The 23,735-nt window shown below is 38.3% G+C and overlaps 1 protein-coding gene across 1 annotated transcript in view; it reads left to right on the top strand.

Annotated features, from left to right (window-relative positions):
- Tcf12 (transcription factor 12) overlaps nucleotides 1-23,735 on the top strand; it is a gene marked incomplete at its 5' end in the record, with an annotated part of 38,811 nt that overhangs the window by 4,829 nt on the left and 10,247 nt on the right. The window contains 6 exon segments of the mRNA XM_040739605.1: nucleotides 4,492-4,570; nucleotides 11,078-11,151; nucleotides 12,275-12,346; nucleotides 13,085-13,291; nucleotides 21,683-21,797; nucleotides 22,379-22,541. Of these exon segments, the coding sequence (XP_040595539.1) occupies nucleotides 4,492-4,570; nucleotides 11,078-11,151; nucleotides 12,275-12,346; nucleotides 13,085-13,291; nucleotides 21,683-21,797; nucleotides 22,379-22,541 (710 nt within the window).

The raw sequence follows: 23,735 nt of genomic DNA, 5'->3' as shown, positions 1-23,735 counted from the left end.
GAGAAAACACTGCTGTTGTCATTAGAAGTTAATTCTAGTTCCCCAATTGCCTTAGAAGGTCTTTCATGTGTGAAACACCAGAGGGTACAACCTTTGTTCTTCAGTTTAGGTATTAAAGAACACACAGAATACTGCGTGATTAAACATGTAAGGCCAGATAATGCGTTTGCAAAGGTTCCTTTATTTTAGGTTTAAGCCCGGATAATTGTGGTCTTAATCTCAGGATAGCAAGAAAGAGAATTGTACATGAAGGTATTTACACAAAGTCCCCAAAGCCCTATGGATTGCTCACTGGTTTAGATAATAGACATGGGTAGATAGAAGGAAAGGAAAAATCTGTGTGTCCCTGAACGTTTGCCAGACAATCACCCTTTAAGACTGTGCCCATGGAGAGTTATATGGAGGAAGAAACATCTGGTTTATTTCAGTGCCTAATACCATATCAAAACATTCAGTCTTTAATTTAGAAGAGATCAAACGAGAGGACTGTTTAACTTTGTTGATTATATCAGACTTCTTTGTGATAATTTATGTTTTGATTTCTATGAGCCAGGGAGGGAAGCAGAGAGGGAGAATGTGTGTGTTAATCTAGATAGTTAAATGGTCAGTAGTCTTTAACAAAAGAAAAGAAAATCCAGGGAAGTTGACATTTAAAAGTAATTCATGAAATAAGTTTCTTTGTTCCTTAGACTCAATAACATTAGCATAATAAAGATTAACTGAAATGTGCAAAAGCTTCAGTGTTTAAAACCTTAGTCTCTCAGTTACTGGGTTGGGCCTGGAGCTCTCCATTGTTTCTTTTTGTCTAAGGCTCTTTTCATTAGCTTCTGGCTTTATTGGCACCCTACTGATTGGAATGGAGCATGACTGATAGGAGGAGGAGCCTCATTTGTTGCAGTAAAATGAGGAATATTACCGTTTAAGCCTGGCAGAAGGTACTGGGAGTTATTCATCATTGGCCATTTAACCGTGGGTGCCTGTGGGTTGCATGTACAATGAGTTCTGACTTTGTTTCTGCTCTAGACTCTTTAAGTCATTGCCACCTCCATTTTTAAAGTGACTTTTTTTTTCTTTAAACACCAAAATTAGAGTTCTTTAAAGCCAGAAAATAGAAAAAGAAATCTTCATTTAGAATGTTCTTTGCCAAAAAAAAATCCTGGTGTTTAGGATTTCTAAAAGAGTCACGGTTTCTCTGAAGTAATGTAACTCAGTTGTGATTTGATGATAGAATGTGCCTGCAGAGATAGAGGCTGGTGAAGTGACCTGCCATCTGAAAGGCTTCAGTGTACCAGTAGTACTGTGCTAGTCTTCCTCCATATTTGAGTGTTCTCTTTATGAGAGCTAAACAGCTGGGTTTTTTTGTTTTGTTCTGGGTGGGGGTAGGAAGCACAAACATACCATGATGCAAATGTGGAGTTCAGAGGACAATTTCCAGTTTTATGTTCACTGGTGTTTACCTACATATGTCTGTGTGAAGGTATTCGATCTTCTGGAACTAGACTTACAGATAGTTTGTAATGTGGTTGCTGAGAACTGAAACCAGGTTCTCTGGAAAAGCAGCCAGTGCTCTTAACCTCTGAACCATCTCTCCCAACTCCCACACCCCCTTTTTTCAAGTGTAGATCAAGAATGAATTGCAATTCTGTCTGGTATCACAGCAAACCACAAGAGTATTGGGTAAATGGTAAAAATGGCTGCTATTATACAAAGTGGAAAAGCAAATTTTGGGAAAGATACATTTTAGTATAGCTTCTCCTATTTACACCATGATTCTCAAAAGCTCACTCCTGTTTTGAGCATAGGATCAGAACATTCTCCTGTCACTCAAAATAGTGATCATATGACTCTGAAGTATAACCCCTGTTTTCTTTGACTTAAAAGAACTCTCACCAGCATTTGATGTACTTAGGGATTACTTTACTGACAGGTCAGAACTGAAAGAATTGGCAGACCATTCTTTACAGCCTTGAAAGTCTGTGCCTACCTAAGTGTGAGATACATGTAGCCTAGAACATCACCATGTAATTGTTCTCAAAGTTTATGCCATGCTTTAGATTTGGAGTGAAGTCATCTATAACAAGCTCTTTCACTTTCTTACTTCTGTTACTGATCCCCATTGCCCAAATACTAAGATACACTCCACCTTTTGAAGAATCTTCCCACTGACAAGTATTATAGCAAATTTTATCATTCATTATAAATCCCAACACTGGAGCCAGGAGGTGGTGGCACACTTCTTTGATCCCAGCACTTGGGAAGCAGAGGCCAGCCTGGTCTACAGAGCCAGGCCTGGGACAGCCAAGGCTGTTAAAATAGAGAAACCCTGTCATGGAAACAAGTCTCAACACTGAGATTATAGACAAATGGATCCCCAGGGCTTGGCCAGCCAGAGGTCCAGGCCAATGAGAGATCCTGTCTCAAAAGATAAGGTGGAGAACTCCTGAGGAACAACATTTGAAGTTGTCCTGTGGCCTCCACACACGTGTATGTATAGATTTAAAGTGGTACCTTTCCCAGAAACTGAGAATTGTGAATGTTGGTGTCAACAAAGGGAAGAGCCAGGCCAAAGAAAGGGGGGAACACAAACCAAAATAGAGAAACAGAAGCGAAAAGGTGTGGGGAGGATAGGAAGCAGAGTAGTGATTCCAGGTTCAGAGGTTCCTATTCAGTCTGTCCAGGCAAGAGATACCAGTTCAGGAGTCATTCACCAGGATGTAAACATGGCACAAAGAATGTCATTACCACATGACTGGAGAAAAAAAGAGTATTTAGGACCTCAGGGAAACCTTTAAAGGATGGAGAGTAAAAGAGATGGAACATAGATAAACCTGAAGCCCAAAAGTCACTCCAGTGAGAATTCCTAGCATAGGCACTACCATTTCTACCATCCCGCATTGAGAGTAGGAAACAGATAATGGATACCTCAGGATACACTGTAAGCACCAGCAGAGAACAAGGAGCTGCCAGCTGCTACAGAGGATGCTATTTCTCCAGAGCTTTTGTAATGGTTGTCAAGTAGTGGTCAGTAAGGCAAACTAATCTTTGAGTGCGATTTTGTGAATATATTCCCATGTACCTGTTCACCATCAGTGTAGTCAGTCTTCCCTCCCTCCCTCTTCAGTGCTGTGTTACATACTTCATGAAGTTAGCATTGGTTGCTCATGAAAAATATAATTGATTCCTGAACATAAGAATCAATGAGTCACAGCCAGGTGTTGGTGGCGCACGCCTTTAATCCCAGCACTCGGGAGGCAGAGGCAGGTGGATCTCTGTGAGTTTGAGGCCAGCCTGGTCTACAGAGCAAGTTCCAGGACAGCCTCCAAAGCTACACAGAGAAACCCTGTCTTGGAAAAAAAAAAAAAAAGAATCAATGAATCACGGTGATAAAGATATTGTGACATTTTGTAGAAGTTTAGTGTCCTTTGAGAGAAAGCTTAACTTAATACACAATCGTTGGAGCTAAAAAAGATGAGTAACTTTTTAAAGAAGCAAGGAGTAACTATTGATATTCTTTAGTTGAATTTTTAAAAAGGAAAACATAAAATCTCACATGGTTTTCAAAGTTGTTGTTTTTGTTTGTTTGTTTTGTGAGTTTTTGTTTGTTTGTTTGTTTGTTTGTTTGTTTTGGCGAAACAGGATTTCTCTGTGTAGCCCTGGCCATCCTGGAACTCCCTCTGTAGAACAGGCTGATTGCAAACTCAAAGATCAACTGCCTCTTCCTCCCAAGTGCTGGGATTAAAGGTGTGCATCACCGGGCCTATTTTAAAGACCATTTTAATGCATAATGGCCAGGCTTGGTGTGACACAAACGCAAGGTCTGGGGTCTGTCTGAGCTTGCCGAGATCTTGATTACCTAACCTAGACTCTGACTCAAAACACCAATAACAAAACAACCTAAAAGAATCCTACCTTTGTTATTTTAAGTTTTTTTTGTGACCGTATCATTTTTATATTACTTAGATGATATATTCTTTAAAGATTATTTTCTTCTCGGATATTTTAACTTTACAACAGCTTGTTTTGAGGCAAAAGCTCGCCTCATATATGGGACCTTAAAGTTGCAGTCTCACCTCTGCCTCCCAAGTACTAGTCACAGGCCTGTTATGCTGTTTAGCCCAGGCTGGCTTTGAACTTGTTACCTTCCTGCCTCTGCCTCCTCCCAGGTGTTGATAATTGCAGGGCTGCACCCACACCCAACCTCATGTCTTGATTTTCTACTGATAATTAGAAACTTTCCAACCATGATAGTTAAGAAATCTGTTTCTGTTTTGTTCCTCTCACATTTGAAATTATACAATATTTTTTGTGCTAGTTTGAAACCTGAGGCTACTTTGGTGTCTAGTGACAAAATAGTGTACAGTATGATAAAAGTGTTTTCATTGTGAACCTTGGAGTAGTGTGACCGAGATCACGAAAACAGCTCCGTGAATGAGTTTGTAATTCTGCTACTATCACATTCTGATGCAATTTATCTCTTATTTTTCTGGTTAGATTTATTCTCCTGACCATACAAGCAGTAGTTTTCCATCAAATCCATCAACACCAGTGGGATCTCCTTCACCTCTCACAGGTGAGTTTCCATTTTATGCATAGAACATAACAAGTGTACTTGAAAATAATTCTGATTCAACAAAGTTTCAATAAAATCCTATTTAAATTATAAAAAAGTCATTTTGACAATAAACATCTAGTCAGAAAGTGTCCCTGGAATTCATTTTGAAGAAATACTGAAATATTTGCTTATCTTGAATTATTTGTTAATGATCTTTGGTTCTGAAGTACTCTGTGGTAGTTTCCAATGCCAGTTGTAACATAACTTCTTTGAGACTCTTAGGTTATAATTACACACTTTTATATGAAAACTTGCCAGGGAATTGGCTAGTTTCTCTGTTGAAAAAAAGACTGCTGTAGATGAGCAGCATTAGAGAAGCTGCATAAATGGTTTAGTTTGTTTTCCTTTCTCCTGATTTTGTTTTGTTTTGTTTTGTTTTGTTTTGTTTTGTTTTTTTTGGTTTTTCGAGACAGGGTTTCTCTGTGGCTTTGGAGGCTGTCCTGGAACTCGCTTGGTAGTCCAGGCTGGTCTCGAACTCACAGAGATCCGCCTGCCTCTGCCTCCCGAGTGCTGGGATTAAAGGCGTGCGCCACCAACGCCCGGCTCCTTTCTCCTGATTTTGAACATTGATTTTTGCCAAGTTCTAGAACTATCCTATGAAATGAATTTGTTGAGATACTATAACTACAAATGGTAATTTTTTATTAGTATTAAGTAAAGTCATGAAAATGTCTCTCAGGCAATAATTTTAAAACCTTACCCATATTTTTCTAAGCAACATTTGGAGGGGAAAGACTTACTGAAGCAAAATGTGTTTGTTTTAAAGAGGAGACATTATTAGACAACTAAGTGAAATCACCACATCCCCCACATTGGTCAGCCTCAACTCTGGCGGCCCTGCCTCTCCATGTAGCCACAGTTAAGACAATGTGGTAGTTTCCGTTAAGCACTGTTGTGTTGAAGTTGGGGGCTCGTGTGTCTGTCACCTGTGCTTTGTTAGCCCTGGGTCTCTACTGAGCCACATTCCTGGATAGACATGTCGAGCTGCAGCAGCTGCTCTCGGCTAGTAGCAGGCTATGCCACTTTTTCAGAAATCATGGCTTCAGCTGTCTAGTAAATGTGAAGCAGCTGTTGCCCACTTAGGCAAGATAATAAAAGACCCATTGACTTAGAGTTTAACAGAAGTTACAGGGAGAATGATGTAACTTAGCCCGGCTCACTATCTTAGCACGGTTTTACCAAAATCCTGGGTATAATTTTTGCCACAGTCTGTTTTTGCTCTTTGTCATCTGCTGTGTCCATGTCTGCCTTTACTGTACTTACTCATCAAGGAAGAAAGGAGCCTGGTGCTCAGCATTTAAGAAGGTATGAGTGAAACAGACTGGTACAACAAAGGTCTCCTCCATTGTTAAGTGAGATTTAACTAGTTATAGTCTTTTCCCCTATAACTCAGATAATTAATCAAAATGTAGACTACTGGTTATATAATGTTTGGGCCTGCTTTGAATTCAACAGTTATAGAAAACCATTTTCACATAATGCTACTGAAACACCAAGGTAGAGTGTATTTATAAAGGCGCATCTCTCCTGTCTTCCCTGTGGTTTCTACTTCCCTTGCATACATGAATACACATACTATGGCAGAGCAGAGATGGGGAAGAAGGAAAAGCACTCTGTGATAAATGTTCACAGTCAAAAACAAGGAAACAGCTCACCAGAGCTCCTGTTTGTGCAGATTGCTTTGTACTGTATGTGGCCTTGATCTGTTATCTGAAATAAGTGGGTTTTCCACAGTTAACCCTGTTCCCTATGCCTGGCCATCAGTCTGACTCAGCACTGGATCTGCAAGGATAGACAGAAGCAACAGATTCTCATAGGCAGCTTCATGGCTGTCATTCTTAGATAAATTCATCTCATCTTCTTCCAGAACTTTCCAAAACAGGAACATACATTTTTATCTCATGTACTTGTGAGGAAGCTTCTAAGACATTGTACTTTGAAGCTTAGGGTGAAAGGAAAAGGAACTGTGGTCTCCGCTAGCCTGAACATTAAAGAGCATTTGTTCTTAGGGTATAGGGGAGACATTGAGACCATGTTACTACATATGTAGCCTTGGCTGGTCTGGAATTTGCTGTGTAGACCAAGATGGCCTTGAATTCAGAGATCTGCCTGTCTCTGCCTCCCAAGTGCTGGGATGAAGGGTGCTGGGATTAAAGGTGTATGAGCATCTGTTCTTAACTAACAAGAAGCCCATAGCAGGCTAGCTGTAAATTTGTGTATTAGAGTCCCTGCTGTACCTCCTTTTCCAGATGCCTCTCCTATAGTCTTACCCTCATGTTTCATTGTCCAGCACTAGGCCTATCTCAGTTACTTGCATCTTAAGTGAACCTGCCATGTTTATCTTAGGTATTAGGATTTACCAAAGTGGAATAGAATTATTCTCTCAAGGTATTAGGACAGAACCCTTCATCCCCTTGGAGAAACTCAGGACTTTGATAACAAGGTGAAAGGGAAATGGCTGTGCCTACTACAGTTTAGAAAGTGACACACATTTAGGTTCAGTATGAGAGCTTGGGAGGGAGACAAGCTAACCATTTCTTGACTTCCTTTACCTTCATTTGGGATATAGATGAGGAAAGTCTGTAATGTTAGGACTTGGTGGTAGTCCTTGGAACCTCATAGTAATGAGTAATGGTTCAGTTTAGGTTTATGTCAGTTTAATGAAAACATTTGTGTATGTCATCTGGAAGCATTTCCAGTGTTAAATCACTTACCTGACTTCAGCAGGTTTCCAGATGAGTTGAGAAAATACAGTGAAAGTAAAGTCACAGAATTGACACTCGATTATGGTCAGGTTAGGGCACAGGTTTTATGAAGAGGATTTTAATAGGAGGGAAGCAACTTTTATGAGTATAAAGGAAAGAGTGCAGCACAAATCTGAATATGAGAAAGTGTCTGCCCTCCTAGTATAGTCATGTGTGGAAAGAGTGACTGGGGTATTTTGTGGGAAACTGTAAGGACTGGGATTCTAGTGGTGGTAGTGGGAGGCACAGGAAGGCTTACAAGAGAAACTACTGGGGGGCTGGAGTAAGAAATAACTGGGAGCCACACATTGTGGTATATATCTTTAATCCCAGCACTGGATGAGAGGTGAAGGGGTGGGGACAGAAGGCAAATGAATTTCCAGCATAGTCTATAAAGCAAAGTCCCAAGCCACCCAAGGGTACATAGTAAGTCACTGTTTCAGAAACAAGAGGGAACTAATAAATGAACTAAGGCCTAGAAGTGTTCTAGCTATTATACAGGTGGGAGTATCCATTCTCTTAGTTTATGAACCAGTTCTACTGGGTGAAGTATTTCCTAAGCGCAGTCAGAGTAAGAACAAGTCAGAAACCCTGCATAAATTTTGGTATGACCAAAGTCTTCAAAGAGATAATCCAACTCTAATTCTAGTCACCACCTAGCTTGCTTCTTATAAGTTCAGTAAATTTTAATAAGTAAATTTGATATAATCCTTCTAAACTAAGAGCCACATTTTTAGAGTAGCTAGTTTAAAAAAAGACTGTCAGAAAGTTAAAGAAATTGTTTCCTATGAAGTCTGTGCTCTCCCTGTGGAAATGTCCAGCCACAAACATCAAGTGATGGGCTTGGGGGAGGGAAAACAGCCTATTCTAAGTCGCACCACGACTTCCAGCCTTTGCACTGTTTTCTCAGTTGTCCTGTATGCAATAGTTGGTAATTACATGGTAGAAGCACCGCTATGATTCTAAATTTAACCTGTGTATTTTATTCTCGTGCTAATTTTACAAAGATGAACTGTATAGTGTGCTTTCTAGTATCAGATGCATGCTAGCTAGTGTTGTAGTTTATGTCTGGAATCTGATTCCCACCCCATGCAGAGTACTAGACACCAGTACTCCAAGACTGCCAAGATTTTAGTGTATTTACCCTGCTTTGTTTTTTAATTTATTGCATTAGAATCTATACACAGAAGGAGATGGTTTTAATGTTCCATTACCAGAAAGACATTTCGAGTGGTAGCATGCTTTCATATCTCTTAAGATCATCTCTGTAAGGCAGATTAAGATAAATTGGTTTTTTTTTCTTTCTTTCTTTTTTTATTTTTGTGTGTACCACATGCTAAGGATCAAACCTAGAGACTTACACATTCTGGAAGTTACACTCACAGGCTCCTCTAAATGCCTATGTTCTCAATTTTACCAGATGATGGTGCTGATATGTGAGCTAGCTCTGCCTTGTGTAACTGTCTCTCATTCCCTTTGTGCCCAACAATAAAATATTAGGTGACTATTACAGTTACAGGATCTTTGTCCATGAAGTGTAGCTCAGAATTTGCATGATGTTCAAAAAGATATCTATCACTGATTTAGCCCTGCTGATATTCTACTTTAACCTTGTCTTGTAACAGTGAGTAGACCCATCAATAATAAAGTAACAACAAAGTAAATTTAAGTATGTATCTTTTTTAAGTGATTTGTCATTATTATTTTTCATATCCTAACCAGTTTCCCCTTCTTCCTGTCCTCCTAACTCCTCCTCCATCTTTTTTTATATATGGTTTCTCTCTCTCTCTCTCTCTCTCTCTCTCTCTCTCTCTCTCTCTCTCTCTCTCTCTCTCTCTCTCTCTCTCTCTCTCTGTGTGTGTGTGTGTGTGTGTGTGTGTGTGTGTGTGTGTGTGTACACCTGCTATGGCATATACATCTAAAAGTCAGGACAGCTAGCAAGAGTCAGTTCTCTTCTTCTGTTACATGGGTTCCAGGTGACAAACTCAGTTGTGAGGCTTGGCAACAAGCATCTTTACCCACTGAGCCATCTCGATGACCTGTTGCAAGGTTTCTTTATACCACTATCCAAAAATTATAAATAAAAGGCTGAGGAATATAGCTTAATGAGTTGTAAAACAACTCTGTGTTCAGTCCCCTTCTGAGTGCAGATTTCTCATGTGAGTGATGAGGTGCATCCCTTTGCTCGTGAGGAACCACAGAAACTGTCTGCATTTGTTTACCTACTGACTGTCCTGTCTTCAAACATTTCAGAGCATCCAATTTGATGAACTGGCTCCTGCCACAGACTGATCACATAAGGGTTTGGAGGAAGATTGTACCAAAAATGGTTGAAATTATTTTTTGTTTGTTTTTTGCTTTTTTGTTTTGTTTTTCCAGACAGGGTTTCTCTGTGTTGCCCTAGCTGTCCTAGAACTCACTTTGTAGACCAGGCTGGCCTTGAACTCACAGATCCACTGCCTCTGCCTCCCCAGTGCTGGGATTAAAAGCAGGTGCCACTACCGTCTGTCTGAAATGATTTTTTCTTTCAATAATTTGGAGTCTCTAACTTACAAGCAGCTCCCTACCTAACCATTTTTTAGACGGTGTACCTAGTGCATTTTAGCCTTTGAAACTGCTTCATCCATGCATGACTCTGGGCATTGTCAGAAGATGCACATGAACATGTATGTATATACTCTTTGTTGTTGTTGTTGTTGGTTTGGTTTGGTTTTTTCAAGACAGGGTTTCCGTGTGTAGTGCTTTGGAGGTTGTCTTGGATCTCTTTTTTTGTTTTGTTTTTCGTTTTTTGTTTTTTGTTTTTCAAGACAGGGTATCTCTGTATTGTTTTGGAAGCTGTCTTGGAACTCGCTTGGTAGACCAGGCTGGTCTCGAACCCACAGAGATCCGCCTGCCTCTGCCTCCCGAGTGCTGGGATTAAAGGCGTACGCCACCAACCCTGGCTTGGATCTAACTCTTATAGACCAGGCTGGTTTCAGACTCACAGAGATCTGCTTGCCTCTGCCTCCCAAGTGCTGGGATTAAAGGCATGTACCAACACTGTCCAGTGTACACTCTTTTCAATTGAGAAATACTTCTTCATTTGGAAATAAACTCCCCAGAGGAAAAAAACAGTCACATATATTGTGGCAACATTCAGAATAGCATTGCTAATCAATTAAAACCCAGCCAGGGTGTGGTGACATGGGCCTTTAATCCTAGGGTTTGGGAGGTAGAGGCAGGCAGATCTGAGTTCAAGGTCATCTTGGTCTACATAGCAAGTTTCAGGGCAGCCAGGGCTACATAAGGAGACCCTATCTCAAAGGAAAATAAATTGCTGGTAATGAGATATGGGTAATTAAGAAAATTATGGTACGGAGAAACAGATAAGTATTATTGTCGTCATTAATAGCATTATCAAACACTGTAAAGCCATTGTGGGGATGCAGACATTTTAAAACGATATACATTTTCAAAGATACACATGTTTGTAGACAAAGTCTAAAGAATATACAAACAATGCTAGCTATGGGCTTTTTCCTGTTTACTCAACTCACTAAATTGGTATATTAATAATGAAAAAGTTTTCTAACATTTTATGCTTGTAAGTTGCCAATATTATGCTAAATGGTAAACAAGCTTTCTATTATTTGTTTATGATTACTGAGTATCTTTACACTTCCCATAACATTACCAAGACACTGAATTCATCCATACATGTGAATGCTTTTTGGTGTAACAGGTACCAGTCAGTGGCCCAGAGCAGGAGGACAAGCTCCTTCATCTCCAAGCTATGAAAACTCGCTTCACTCCCTGGTAAGAGCCGTCTATTGTCTTTACAATTGTTACAGAATTTTTGCTTTGTGGTTCAGAGGGGTTTTTGTTAGTAGTGGTTTTGCTGTTGTTTCTAAATCTTATTTAACAGTGAATACACATTGCTCACAAATTTTTTGCTAACAGATGACCTAATTTGGTAGACAATATGACACTTTAGGTGTCTTTATTTTCATCTGGTTTTTTTTTGGGGGGAGACATGAGACTTACATAGACAAATTAAAGGAGTACTGAAGGATTTTTATTTCTTTGAAAAATATAAATCTTTTTTTTTTAAATATTTATTCATTATGTGTACAGTGTTCTGCCTGCATGTCTGCTTACACGCCAGAAGAGGGCACCAGATCTCATTGTAGATGGTTGTGAGCCACCATGTGGTTGCTGGGGATTGAACTCAGGACCTTTGGAAGAGCAATCAGTGCTCTTAGCCTCTGAGCCGTCTCTCCAGCCCTGAAAAATATAAATCTTAATTTTTCTATACTGTCAGTGTTTATATGTAAGAGGAAATGTATTTTTAAAAAGGACAAGAAATCAAATCCATTGATTCAAAATCATGTTTTTATTACATTTATGAGACTTCCATTAATGTCATTTTTTATTACAATAAAAAAGTACAAATTTCACAAGCACAACTTTGCTTGCAGACAGATAGGACTAATAGTCCAAGGTGAAAGATTTACAGTAAAATGCTCACTACTGTTGCTTTTGTGTGCTTACATTTGTAACCCAGAATCACAAAGTGTAACAAAAATAAACAAATGAGTGTGATCTGGTGAGATGCTAAGTCATGTTCTCATTTAGTAATTCCATGTTGCAAACAGAAACACTCTTTTTCTGTGCCTAACAAAATATTTTTAAGTTGAGGGAATATTGTCTTCTCATGTATTTTACCAGCAAACCCTAGCAGTGTGTGCTGTTTAGATGCTAACCTTGTGAGTCCCTATTAAATCCCAGTCTTTTCAGAACCTAATACAAGTAGATCTTGCAGATCTCCACATTAACTTTACTAACAGGTTATGCCAACAAGCACATCAGCTATTTCTCATCTCTTTTGGAGTTAATCTTAACCTGTGCTTTGCCTCCTGTTCTGTCTTGACTTTGCCAGAAAAATCGAGTTGAGCAGCAACTTCACGAGCATTTGCAAGATGCAATGTCCTTCTTAAAGGATGTCTGTGAGGTACTATTTCTTTTAGATGGTGCCTTTTTTTGTGTGTTTAAATTACTTATACGTCCCTTCTCCATTTAAAATTATCAAGCTATACAGACTCCAGCGTCTTTTAAAAATCAAATAATAAGCATTGCCACTCCTGTAGCAGTGCTAGAAGTAGACATGTCTGTTGAGAATGGCTTCTTTTAAGAGCTCTACTGGCATGTGCTTTTGATTTCCAGAAGTCTAATGTGTTTATGTGTAATAAGGCATGTGTGACCCATGGGCAGTAGATGTCTTTCCTTCAGTTTTATTAAAGTGCTTATTGAATGTGTACACCATTGAAGATAGGTGTGTTCTGCTCACCTAAAACTTAAACTAAGTGGATTGAGAGCCTTTCCCCAAATTAATATCTTTCAGAGGTCATGTTAAAGTACAGTTTATTCCTTTCCATCAGCTGTAATTGAGTATCGACACAGCAGCCTTCATTTATTATAGAAACTAAACGAAATAACTTCATGATAGATTGTAAATTTGTCTTATAAAGCAGTGACTTGTATTCACAGCTTTGAAAATTCATCATAGTCTGAAGATAGCTGCATTTTTTGTTGTTGGTTTGAAGTGCAGATAGTCATTCTTAAAGCTAGTTGATACTGTATTGTACTTGCTACCTTCCATATATCCCTGAATAGGAGATGTAGAAGCTTAGTAAATTGAGTAGATACCATCAGTAACCACCCTACTACCTGTTATTTTTAATCCTTACAGCAGTCTCGAATGGAGGACCGTTTAGACAGACTGGATGATGCTATTCATGTGCTTCGGAACCATGCAGTTGGACCTTCTACCAGTCTGCCTACTAGCCACAGTGATATACACAGTTTATTGGGACCATCCCATAATGCACCAATTGGAAACCTCAATTCAAACTATGGAGGATCAAGCCTTGTTACAAACAGTCGATCAGCTTCGATGGTAAGTCATGTTCGTCTTATGTGAAATTACCCCTATTATCCTAATTGTTTTTCATGAAATTTGGAGAAAAGGGTTGGAGGGTTCTTTTCTTGAATGGAGTGTTAAAAGGAGCCTTTTATAAAGGAGACTCTCTTTTATCAGCTACCATATGGTCTGTCAGATTCTGCTATGGCCACATACAAAAAGAAGAAACTTTCTACTGGTCTGCTTTCCAGATACATACTCATTGGAATGACAGTTTATGCCTTAGATAGTGAGTAGGAAGGATGAATAGCATAGCCTGTGAAGCAAGACTGAGCTTTAAAGTCTAGCTGGGACCAGTGTCACAGGCCTGTCATCTCAGCTATTCCAGAAGCTGAGCCGGAAGAAGAGCAAGCTCAAGGCCAGCTTGGGGGTCTTAGTAAGACCCTGTTTCAAAGCAAAAAGAAGCCTGGAGATGGTGGCTCAATGGTAGAGCACTTCTCTAGCATGTATGAGGCCCTGGGTTTAGTCTTCAGTGACACAGTTTAGAAAATTTTTCTAAGCTAGAAAAGTTGTTTGTTATGATCTAGAACTTGCCTTCAATAGTAAAAATTTAAAAACTGAAACTCTTAATATGTACAGGTCCAAATTTAGCCTTTTTTCCCAAATCAAGAAAAAAAATGGAATAAGGGAGCATCTAGAAAGATTGCTAGATAACAAAGGAAAGTATTTTAGATTAGTCCTCTCAGAAGATAAAATAATTTCATTCATCTTTAGAAAAGGCATAGACTTCTAAAACTGTGTATAAAAAATGTCTGTGTCAAATGTCTTGCATTATTTTTTCATCCAGATTGTCTTTTAAAGATTTATTTTGAACCTGCTGTATAACTGATACCATGTGTCCTCATGTTTATTGCATGGTTTTTAAAGCTCACTGCATACTGCAAAATATTTTCCTGTGAAACAGATTTCAGACTATAAGCCATGTGATCAAGGCTAAAATTCTCCTATAGCCACAGCAATTAAGTGCTCCAATGCTGAGGGCCTGATTTCTGTAAAGTGGTATTGATTCCAGCTCTCCACATTTGCATGTCCCCAGAAAGCAGCAAAGGCCACCTGGTTTCTAGTCTCTCTATTTCCACCTCATGTCTTAGCAGTTAGAGATGTTGTTTTCTGTATTCTTTGTTTTGTTTTGAGTGTCAGGAAATCTTAGATTTTAACCACCTTCTAAATTAGTTTTTGCTGATATACTAATATGAAAACATTTATGAATTTTAAATTCTGATATGACTTGTCTTCACTATAACTATTAGAAAAAGTTTAGTAGAGCCTTGGTAGCACAAGCCTTTAATCCTAGCAATTGAGAGGTAGGCTCATGGTTCTCTGATTTTTTTTTTTTTAAGGCTAACTAGTGCTACACAGAGAGAACTTGTCTCAAAAAGAAAAATTTCAGTGGTATAATTAGACTAGTAGCATGGCATTTTACAACTATAGATACAGAAAACTAGATTTTAATAAGTTGCTGATATGTTGCTTACCTTTATTTCTAGCAGAATGACTTGAAAATCCTATCTTTAAATATCAGATTGGCCTTTGAATTCCTCCCCTGTGAAGCTTTTTTTTTTTAACTTTTTGCTATTACTAAGGTACTCAACTTTGTAGCCCTACTGGCCTCGAACTCACAGAGTTCCGCCTGCATCTGCCTCCCAAAGAGATATTCTGATGGAGAAAAGGCCTGATAGTGTTCTACAAAGAGGGATCTCCTAAAAAGTAGTGACTCTGGCTCTTTGAGAGTAATAATATCCAAGCCACAGCAGTTAAGCCTAAGCTGTTTTTCAGTGTGTATCAAGACCTTTTCAGTTCTTTCTGTCTTAGAGGGCACATGTCTGTGAGGTTACCACCTAGTATCTACTTTCTCCACCTTATCTATAAAGTCAGTAGTACGTTAGTTGTAGAGATTATGCATTGCTACAAACTTATACCGGAAAGTGACTGACAGGATCCGACCACCTCTGGTGAACCAGTGTTTGTCTCTCATCCTTCCAACCTCAACTGTTAGCAGAGTCTGAGTTAAGATCAAAGGATGAAAATGACCACAGGAAGACGTCAGCCTTCCTTGTTCATGTGCTCAGTACCCACCCTTGTTCTCACAGGATGTATATGATTTAGGGGTGGATTTTTGTGTCTGTTTCATTCGGCTTCAAGAGTTAATCTCTTTTGTTGTCCTTCATGACTGTATATTCCAACTGACTGTGACAAGAAAAAAAATGGGATTTTATATTCTAAAACTGCTTTCCCTTTTTATCAGAAAGGTAAAAGCTTTTTCTTTAACATTAGCTAATATTTGTTTATAAAATGACCACAGAAGTAATCAGTTTATTGTAGGATTTAGGAGATAATCTTTCTCAAAAGCTATTTATTTATTCATGTATTTATTTGGGGTTTCTCAAAACAGGGTCTTTGTGTATAGCTCTGGTTGTCCTGGAACTCACTCTGTAGACCAGACTGGCTTCAAATTCACAGAGATCTGCCTGCTTCTGCCTCCCAGTTAAAGGTGTGCACCACCACTGCCAGTCCATCACTCCATTTATAACTTATAAAGTCATTCTATTAGACACAAATATCTTCAGGAACTCACCATAACATTCAAATAATTTATTTGTTCAGTGAGTTTATTCTAAGGACATTACTGTAAATGAGTATCCAGACTATAGATTTAAATGTGATAGATACTGCTTTCTTTCCTAGCATTTGGAAAAGATTTGACTTATGTTCTATATGAAGGGAAAGCTAGAAGGAACAGCTGCTATCTTCAGCTTTGCATATTGTATGATCTGTGTCACACTACTTGACTCTGGTGAGAATAAGGATTGAGTCTAGGGCATGCTTGATGGGAAATCACACTAATGAGCTCCACCCCACCCCTCCAACTACTCAATCTGATGTTGTAAAAGACAGCAGTGTGACATATAGGGGAGGAGGGGTGAACACAGCTGAATTCCCGGATCATTTATTTGCAGAAATACGTTCCTTTATTTAAAAACCTTTATTTTTAAAAAAAGAAAAAAAGACAAGATTTATCCACAGGCCTACTTTGTCAGTTCCTTGCTTTGATCATAAACTGACTTACCAGTAAATAAAATGGAGGTTGACACAGTTTCGTTTGGGTTTTGTTTTGTTCTTTGTTTTCCTTTTTCTTGGAGCTTTATTTACTCAATTTACTGCTCCCCATTTATATTTTTTTATTTTTCCATATCTAAATATAAAACATGAGTCTCCCAAGTACATTAGTATGTGAGATTGATATTTCATTTTAAAATGGTGTTTAGAACTACTGAAATATCAGAATTTGGTTTTACTTTTACTTTCATTTGTTTAATCTAAGAATAAACCACTAACAAGAAGAATTTTAACAAAAACTTAAAAAATTCTTTAAACAAAAAAATGAATGGAATTAATCAATTTCATCTGGGAATTAAACAGGTGCTTCAGCAGGATAAGATTACTACTTATCTATTGTATATATTATAACTGTGCCCAACAGGTGACGGTGCACACCTTTAATTCCAGCCCTTAGGAGACAAAGGCAGGCAGATCCTGTGAGTGCAAGGCCAGCCTGGTCTATAGAGTGAGTTACAGGACAGCTAAGGCTACACAGAGAAACCCTGTCAGCAGGGGAGAAAAGAAAATGGAGAAAAACAAAAACCCCTGTGCCCAACAAGGTAGCATCTTGCCACTGCCTGTGTCTTTCACAAAATATCACAGTGATTTCAAGTAGACCATGCCAAGAGAGATTTGAGACTGTGTTTGTTTGTCATGGAAGCTTGATGCCAATCTTTTAAAGGTTGTTGAAATTAGTAAGGTGCAACTGTGGCATTTGTCACCAGACAATGCAAGCCTGAAAATTTGAGTTCAGTTCTCTGAACCCACATAGAAATGAAGGAGGAAAAATTATTTCATAAAGTTGTACTCTGACCTCTACTCATGTAATAGTGACATTTTTAAAATTTCTTAAAAGTTCTAGATTGATGGTATATAATGAAATTCTCTCCATGGATCTCTTATTGTTACAAGACTTACAGAAATTTAATACAGATTTTTTTTTTGTTTTTTTTTTGTTTTTTTTTTGTTTTTCGAGACAGGGTTTCACTGTATTGCTTTGGAGCCTGTCCTGGAACTCGCTCTGTAGACCGACCAGGCTGGCCTCAGACTCACAGAGATCCGCCTGCCACTGCCTCCCGAGTGCTGGGATTAAAGGCATGCACCACCAACGTCCGGCTAATACAGATATTTTAAAATTTATTTTTTGGTATTGCTTGAGGTTTTTGGTGTTGAAATAGAATAATATTTTATTCAGAGTTTTCTTGGCCTTTTGTCACTTTACTAAAATAAATATGAAATCTTTGTATGAGGCAAATTGACTGCACATTCATGTATATATAGGTCAGAAGACAACCTTCGGCGTCATTTATTTAGTTAATAAGTTTTGGTTTTTCAAGACAGGGTTTCTCTGTGTAGCTAGCCCTGACTATCCTGCAACTCACTGCATAGGCTGGCCAGGAACTCAGATTCACCTGCCTCTGCCTCCCAGGTATTGGGATTAAAGGTGTACGCCACAATGTCTGGCTTTCTTAATCACCAACCACCTTTTGTTGGAGACAGGGTCTCTCATTTGGTGTGAAACTTCACCATATAGGCCAGACCAGCTGGCCAGCAAACTCCAGGGATCCTCCTGTCCCTGCCTCCTGTAGGAACCGTATGTCCTACTACAGCCAGCCTCCTATGTGGGTTCTGGGGCTCTAACCTCAGATCCTCAATTTGCAAATCCAAGTGAGCAATCTTCTCATTTCTCCTAATTTTAAATATTCTTATTTTTCCTGTTGGGCAGGAGTTAATTCTATAATGGGTTTCTATACTAAAGAAAATTATGTGTCCAGGTTTCAGCTGAATAAAATAATTATACTTAAAACTACTCCTACTGTTATAGTCCATTTTTCCCATAAATGGAAATTTATAAAGTCTTTGTTTTTATTCACATTTAAATGTTCACATTCAAATTATTTTAAGTAGTTTAGTGTTTTTAAATTTTAATATATTTATTTTTTAAAAAATACACTTAAGGAAATATAAGGATTAAGGAAACAGCAAATGGGTTAAACCAACAAAATGTTTTAGATGCTGTTTAAAAATCATTTAATTAGTCTGTATATTAATAATGGTCAAAGTAAAGACAATAATATTCAGCAAGTAATACAGATGAATACTGATGAATAGAATCAGACGACTTCATACTAAGAAATTTGGAGTCTGTTCTTTAATTCAACCAATTAGATTTAACAATTTTTCTATTATGACTACTAAAGTCATTGACCAGATTAAATGAAAAGGAGTTCCTTGTAGGTTATTCCACAGATTGTGAAGGTTCGGTGTGCAAGACTAAGTCATTTAGTGCATTGGACCTTTTATTCTGAAGTGAGGTTCTTATAAGAATTGAAACTTAGAGCATAGCAGGCCTAGGGGTTTGCCTTCCTTGATACTCCCCCAATAGTAGCAGCCTGTCAGCTGTATGCTAACGAGATGAACAATTAAAATGGTCCTATCTGGCTGGCCCACAGGCTTCCGCACAAAGAACTGTTTATACACCTGTTGTTCATGAAGACAGCCATGTCAGTGTGGAGCCACAGATTAAAGGAAGAATATGGGAGCCAGGGTTGGCAAGGGTTAAGGAGAACTATTAAACTGGAAGTCAAATGCTTCAGAAAATATATGAGGGCCATTTGCAAGAGGAATCAAGTTACAAAGAAAAAGTTTCTGCTGACTGCATTAACATGGGAAACTCCAGACTTCAAGCTTTCTGCTAGTCTGAGACCATAATTTAAAGGTTTATATTTTTACTACATATGCCAACTGAAAAGTTTTTGGAGGCCAGTATTGTGAGTGCTGTAAGAAAATAACCTTGGACTGTTTCATTGAGGCAAAAATACTTGCTAGCCTTTATATCCCCAAATAAGCAAGACAGCATACCTTATTTCCTTTGATGAAGAGCCTTTTGTTGGGCAAAGGGTCGGCACAGTACTTTTTGTTAAAGTGCAGAAATTTTGTTTTGTTTTGTTTTGTTTTCTTGTGCTATTGAAGTAAAGGAAGTAGAATTCGGCAGATGCTTTGCCTCTGAACAACTCAGCTGTTGCAGCTCAGGCTAGGTTTCTCTTGTGTAATACAGAGTGGGTATTTGTGTATTTTGAAGTTTATAAGGCCTTTTCCTTTAGTGTTTTTGTTGTTGTTGTTGTTGTTGTTGTTTGGTAATTCAGAATATTAAATAAAAACAGAATTAAGTATCTTTTAACCAAAATCTTGTGAAGTTTTAAGTGTACAAACTTACGGAAAGTTCACCTTCTGCTTTATTGAAGAGAGATTTCCTCTATGGTATTTCACCTTTAAAATAGGTTCACACTTCAATTAGCAGCTGTATGTTGTCTATCCCGTGTCTTTTCATAAAATGGAATTTACTTTGTGTGTGTTTATGGTTTGTGGGGGGCCAGAGGGGTTGAGATACTGGCTGTGTGTGTGTGTGTGTGTGTGTGTGTGTGTGTGTGTGTGTGTGTGTGTGTGTGTGTGTGTGTGTAGTTAACATCTGGTGTCTTTCTCCCTAGAGGAAGGGAGGGGAGAGAGAGGAGTGTGTGTGTGAGAGAGAGAGAGAGAGAATGTGAAGTTAACATCCAGTGTCTTTCTCCCTAGCTCCCCACCTTATATATTGAGTCAGTGTCTCTCACTTGAACCCAGAGCTTGCCAGTTAGCCTCCTCTGGCTACTCTGGCTAGCCAGCTTGCTCTCAGGAATCTTCAGCCTCGTTCTTCCTTGCAGGAGATTACAAGCTGCTGTCACTCACTCCCAGCCTTTATGTGGGTACTAGGGATCTGAAACCTGTCCTCAGGCTTGTGTGGTCTCAGCACCTAGAATAGGATTTCCAAGTGGCCTTCCTTTCCTCTTTTGTAGGAAGAAGGCACTATAAGCGTTAAGGACAGACAGATTTGACCAGAATGTCTTATGTCAGAGTCCCCTTGACACTACTGCAAGTTTCTCCTTCAGTCTTCTTTCTTCACTGACTGCTAGGTTAAGGTCTTCAGGGTTTTTCTTAGAGTCTTTAATGGAGACAGGGAACTTAAAGTCTGAAATTTTCAAAGGTGGAAAGAGATTAGAAGTCTTCCATCATTCTTATGCTCCCCCTCTGCTTTAAGGTATGGTTCTGATGCATGATGAAATTTACATGGTTTAGGGGAAAAGTACAGACTAGAATATGCAAAGGGAACAGTGACAGTAATTCTCTGTGGTGGCTAATCCTCAGATAATTTTGAAAGCTATAGAATACATTAAAGATGAGAATAAGAATAAAAGACAAATACTTCTTTTAAAAGTGTCGTGAACACCTGAAATGTTCTAATCAGAACCCACTGCCAGATGACACAATTGCCTGAAACTCTTGCTTTGGGTTTTTTATTTCACTCGCAGGAAATCAAAGGATAAACCCACATGAGGATATTTATACATCTTAGGATAAAATTCACAGTCATAAAAGATAAAAAGGTACACTAATCACTTGAGGTGTTCTCTGTTTGATAACTTGTTAAGACTGAAGGACCTTTTGAAAACAGTTCTCATGTATAATCCAGGCAGTAAACTATTTAATTAAAATCTTAATATTTTAGTTGACAAGTCTGCTACTGTTCTAATAAAAAGCTTTATTTGTAACGTATTTCTCTTAAAATAGTGCAGTATCTAATGGTTGGTGTTAGTGTACGTTACCTTCTCATTTGGATCACCTATAGCTTGGATTAAGTTTAACGCTTAAGAATAAATATGGAGATTTCATTTAGATTTGCATTACAGGTTAGAAGGAGGAAAAATAAGCTACTGTATATGTGGAAAGATGACAGTTAGATGAATACCATTAGTACCTTCAGTATGGGGATATTTTATTCAGCACGGGAACAGGTATGTAGAGTAGGTTATTGGGTTTGTGGAGATCTCTAGTGCTGTCCCTTTTAGAGTGCCTTATCTGGCTAGAATGTGGCATTCATTGGTAGCACTTTTGGCTTTTACTAACAACACTATGGAATTTAAAATTTTTTTAATTATTTTTTAAGAAACATTTGAGTTCAAATACTTTAATACTGTTAAGCATTTTAAAGTATTCACTGGGATTCAGAAAAAGTAACACCCAAAAAGAGTTTTTAAATTCAGATGAATAATACTGTATTCTCTATACAATACTGTGTGTATATCACCTTATACAAAGGCAAGTGAAGTGGTGCATGCCTGTAATCCTGGCTGTTTAGAAGACTAAGGCAGGAGAGTCACTTGAATTAAGGAGTTTGGGGTCAGGCTGCCACTTTGTGACTTCTTTTTGTTTGTTTGTTTGTTGTTTTTACTTTAGGTTGGAACTCATCGAGAAGATTCAGTCAATCTCAATGGCAATCATTCAGTTCTGTCTAGTACTGTTGCTGCCTCAAACACAGACCTGAACCATAAAACACCAGAAAATTACAGAGGTAACTTTTGGCTTTTTTTTTTTTTTTTTTTTTTTTTTAGCAGTACTGTTGAAAGCAGTGTCCTTTGGAGTACTGTCCATTTGAACTGCCACCTGTGGATGCAGAAGGTCACTATCTAGTGTTTATTCAACCATTTTGGTTGCAAACTGCTGTGTAGCGCTCAGTGGGGGGTCTGTGCAGCCGCTCCTGTCCTGTCCCTTGAGTACTTCTTTCTTTCGAGTAAGCCTGCACAGTCCTTACAGTCAGTAAGACATAGGTTTGTTTGTTGAGAGCTGTGAATTACAATAACTGTTTGAGACTCATAGACATAAAATTTTCAAAGAAAAAAACCTGATCCTTGGTACAATATAGAGATTTATGAATAAATACAAATATCTAGGTAAAATTAGGACTGCTGCCTTATTGACTACTGGTTTCTGACAAGTTCTTTCTGGCTCTAAATAATGCACTTTTCTGTACCTCCAGAATGTTTCATGCAACCTAAACCCTAAGTATATTTATCTCTAGGATGCTTTGAACCATCTTGATTGGAACATGTGCAACTAAACTTACAATTTATATTTCCTTTCCCTCTTTTTTAGGTGGTTTGCAAAATCAGTCTGGAAATGTTGTTCCAACAGAAATCAAGACTGAAAACAAAGAAAAAGATGAGAACCTTCATGAGCCTCCTTCATCAGATGACATGAAATCAGATGATGAATCTTCCCAAAAAGACATCAAGGTCTCGTCTAGAGGCAGAACAAGGTGTGTGTTAGTGTTCATCCCTTAAATCGCACATGTTTGCCCTAGAGAAAAAAATGTTTTGGGGCCCTGTAGAGTGCCATACATTAGTAATAACCATCCATATTCTCGGTGCTAGGCTGTGATTTTTTTTTAAATCTAAATTTACCTATTTCATCCTCACATCTCTAAAGAGAAGGCATGTGAATGTGTGACTAAAGTTAGGATTTCACATCCCTTTGTGTCTTCATATAAAAAGGAAACTGCCTAGCTTGTCTAAGTTGCTCATAGTATAAAAAAGACAGTGAGAGGACAGATTAAACTGTTGTATGTCAGCCAGTAAATATTTGGTCTATGAAAGAACTAAATATATGGCAGAATCTAATGTGGTTTATGCAAACACTAGCCTGTTGCTTATTATGTGGTATTATTGGAAACCCCATGTGCTTTGGTTTCATGTCTTCTGTGCCTAGGTTTGCTTTACATTGGCAGATTTGAGTAGTTGCCACACACCATTTGGCTAAAAAAAAAAAAAAAAAAAAAGGAAATATTTACCATTTGGCCCTTTTATAGAGAAGGTTTGCTATTCCTGATTTCAGCGGTAATTTGAGAAAAAAATGTAAAAAAGAGAGTTCCAAATAGAGTGATGCTCTCAAAAAGTTTTCCAGAGATTGAAATTGACGTGCTTTCAAACATGAATTTGGACACATTAATACATTATTTTCAAATGATTCTGTGTCTTCCTTCAGTGTTTTTGGTTTTGGTTTTTTGGTTTTACATTAAAATTAGGTGATTGGGGGTCTGGAAAAATGGCTTAGTGGTAAGAGCCCTGACTGCTCTTCCCAGCACCCACACGACAACTCAGAACTGTCTGTAACTCCAGCTCCAGGGGATCCAATACCTTCATACATGCAGGGAAAACACCAATGCACATAAAATAAATAAATCTTAAAATACAAAATATTACAAAAAAATTAGGAGATTTTGTGTGTGTGCACATGTATATTGTGTTTTTCAGACATTGTAGCCTAGCATGGTCTTGAACTCATGATCCTCTTGCTTTAACCTTCCAAGTTGCTGGAATTACAGACATGATCAGCCAAGCCCAGCATGACTTAATATATATTTTCAGTGCATCTTATTTTATAGTATATGAATCATTTGTCATATATATGTAACATACAAGTATTGATATTTAATATGTTTTACGTATTATAA

This window comes from Mesocricetus auratus, unplaced genomic scaffold (genome assembly GCF_017639785.1).
Source record: "Mesocricetus auratus isolate SY011 unplaced genomic scaffold, BCM_Maur_2.0 Super-Scaffold_100691, whole genome shotgun sequence".
NCBI lineage: Eukaryota > Metazoa > Chordata > Mammalia > Rodentia > Cricetidae > Mesocricetus > Mesocricetus auratus.
Note: the sequence above shows the minus strand (reverse complement) of the source record. Positions and strands in the feature narration are given on the sequence as shown.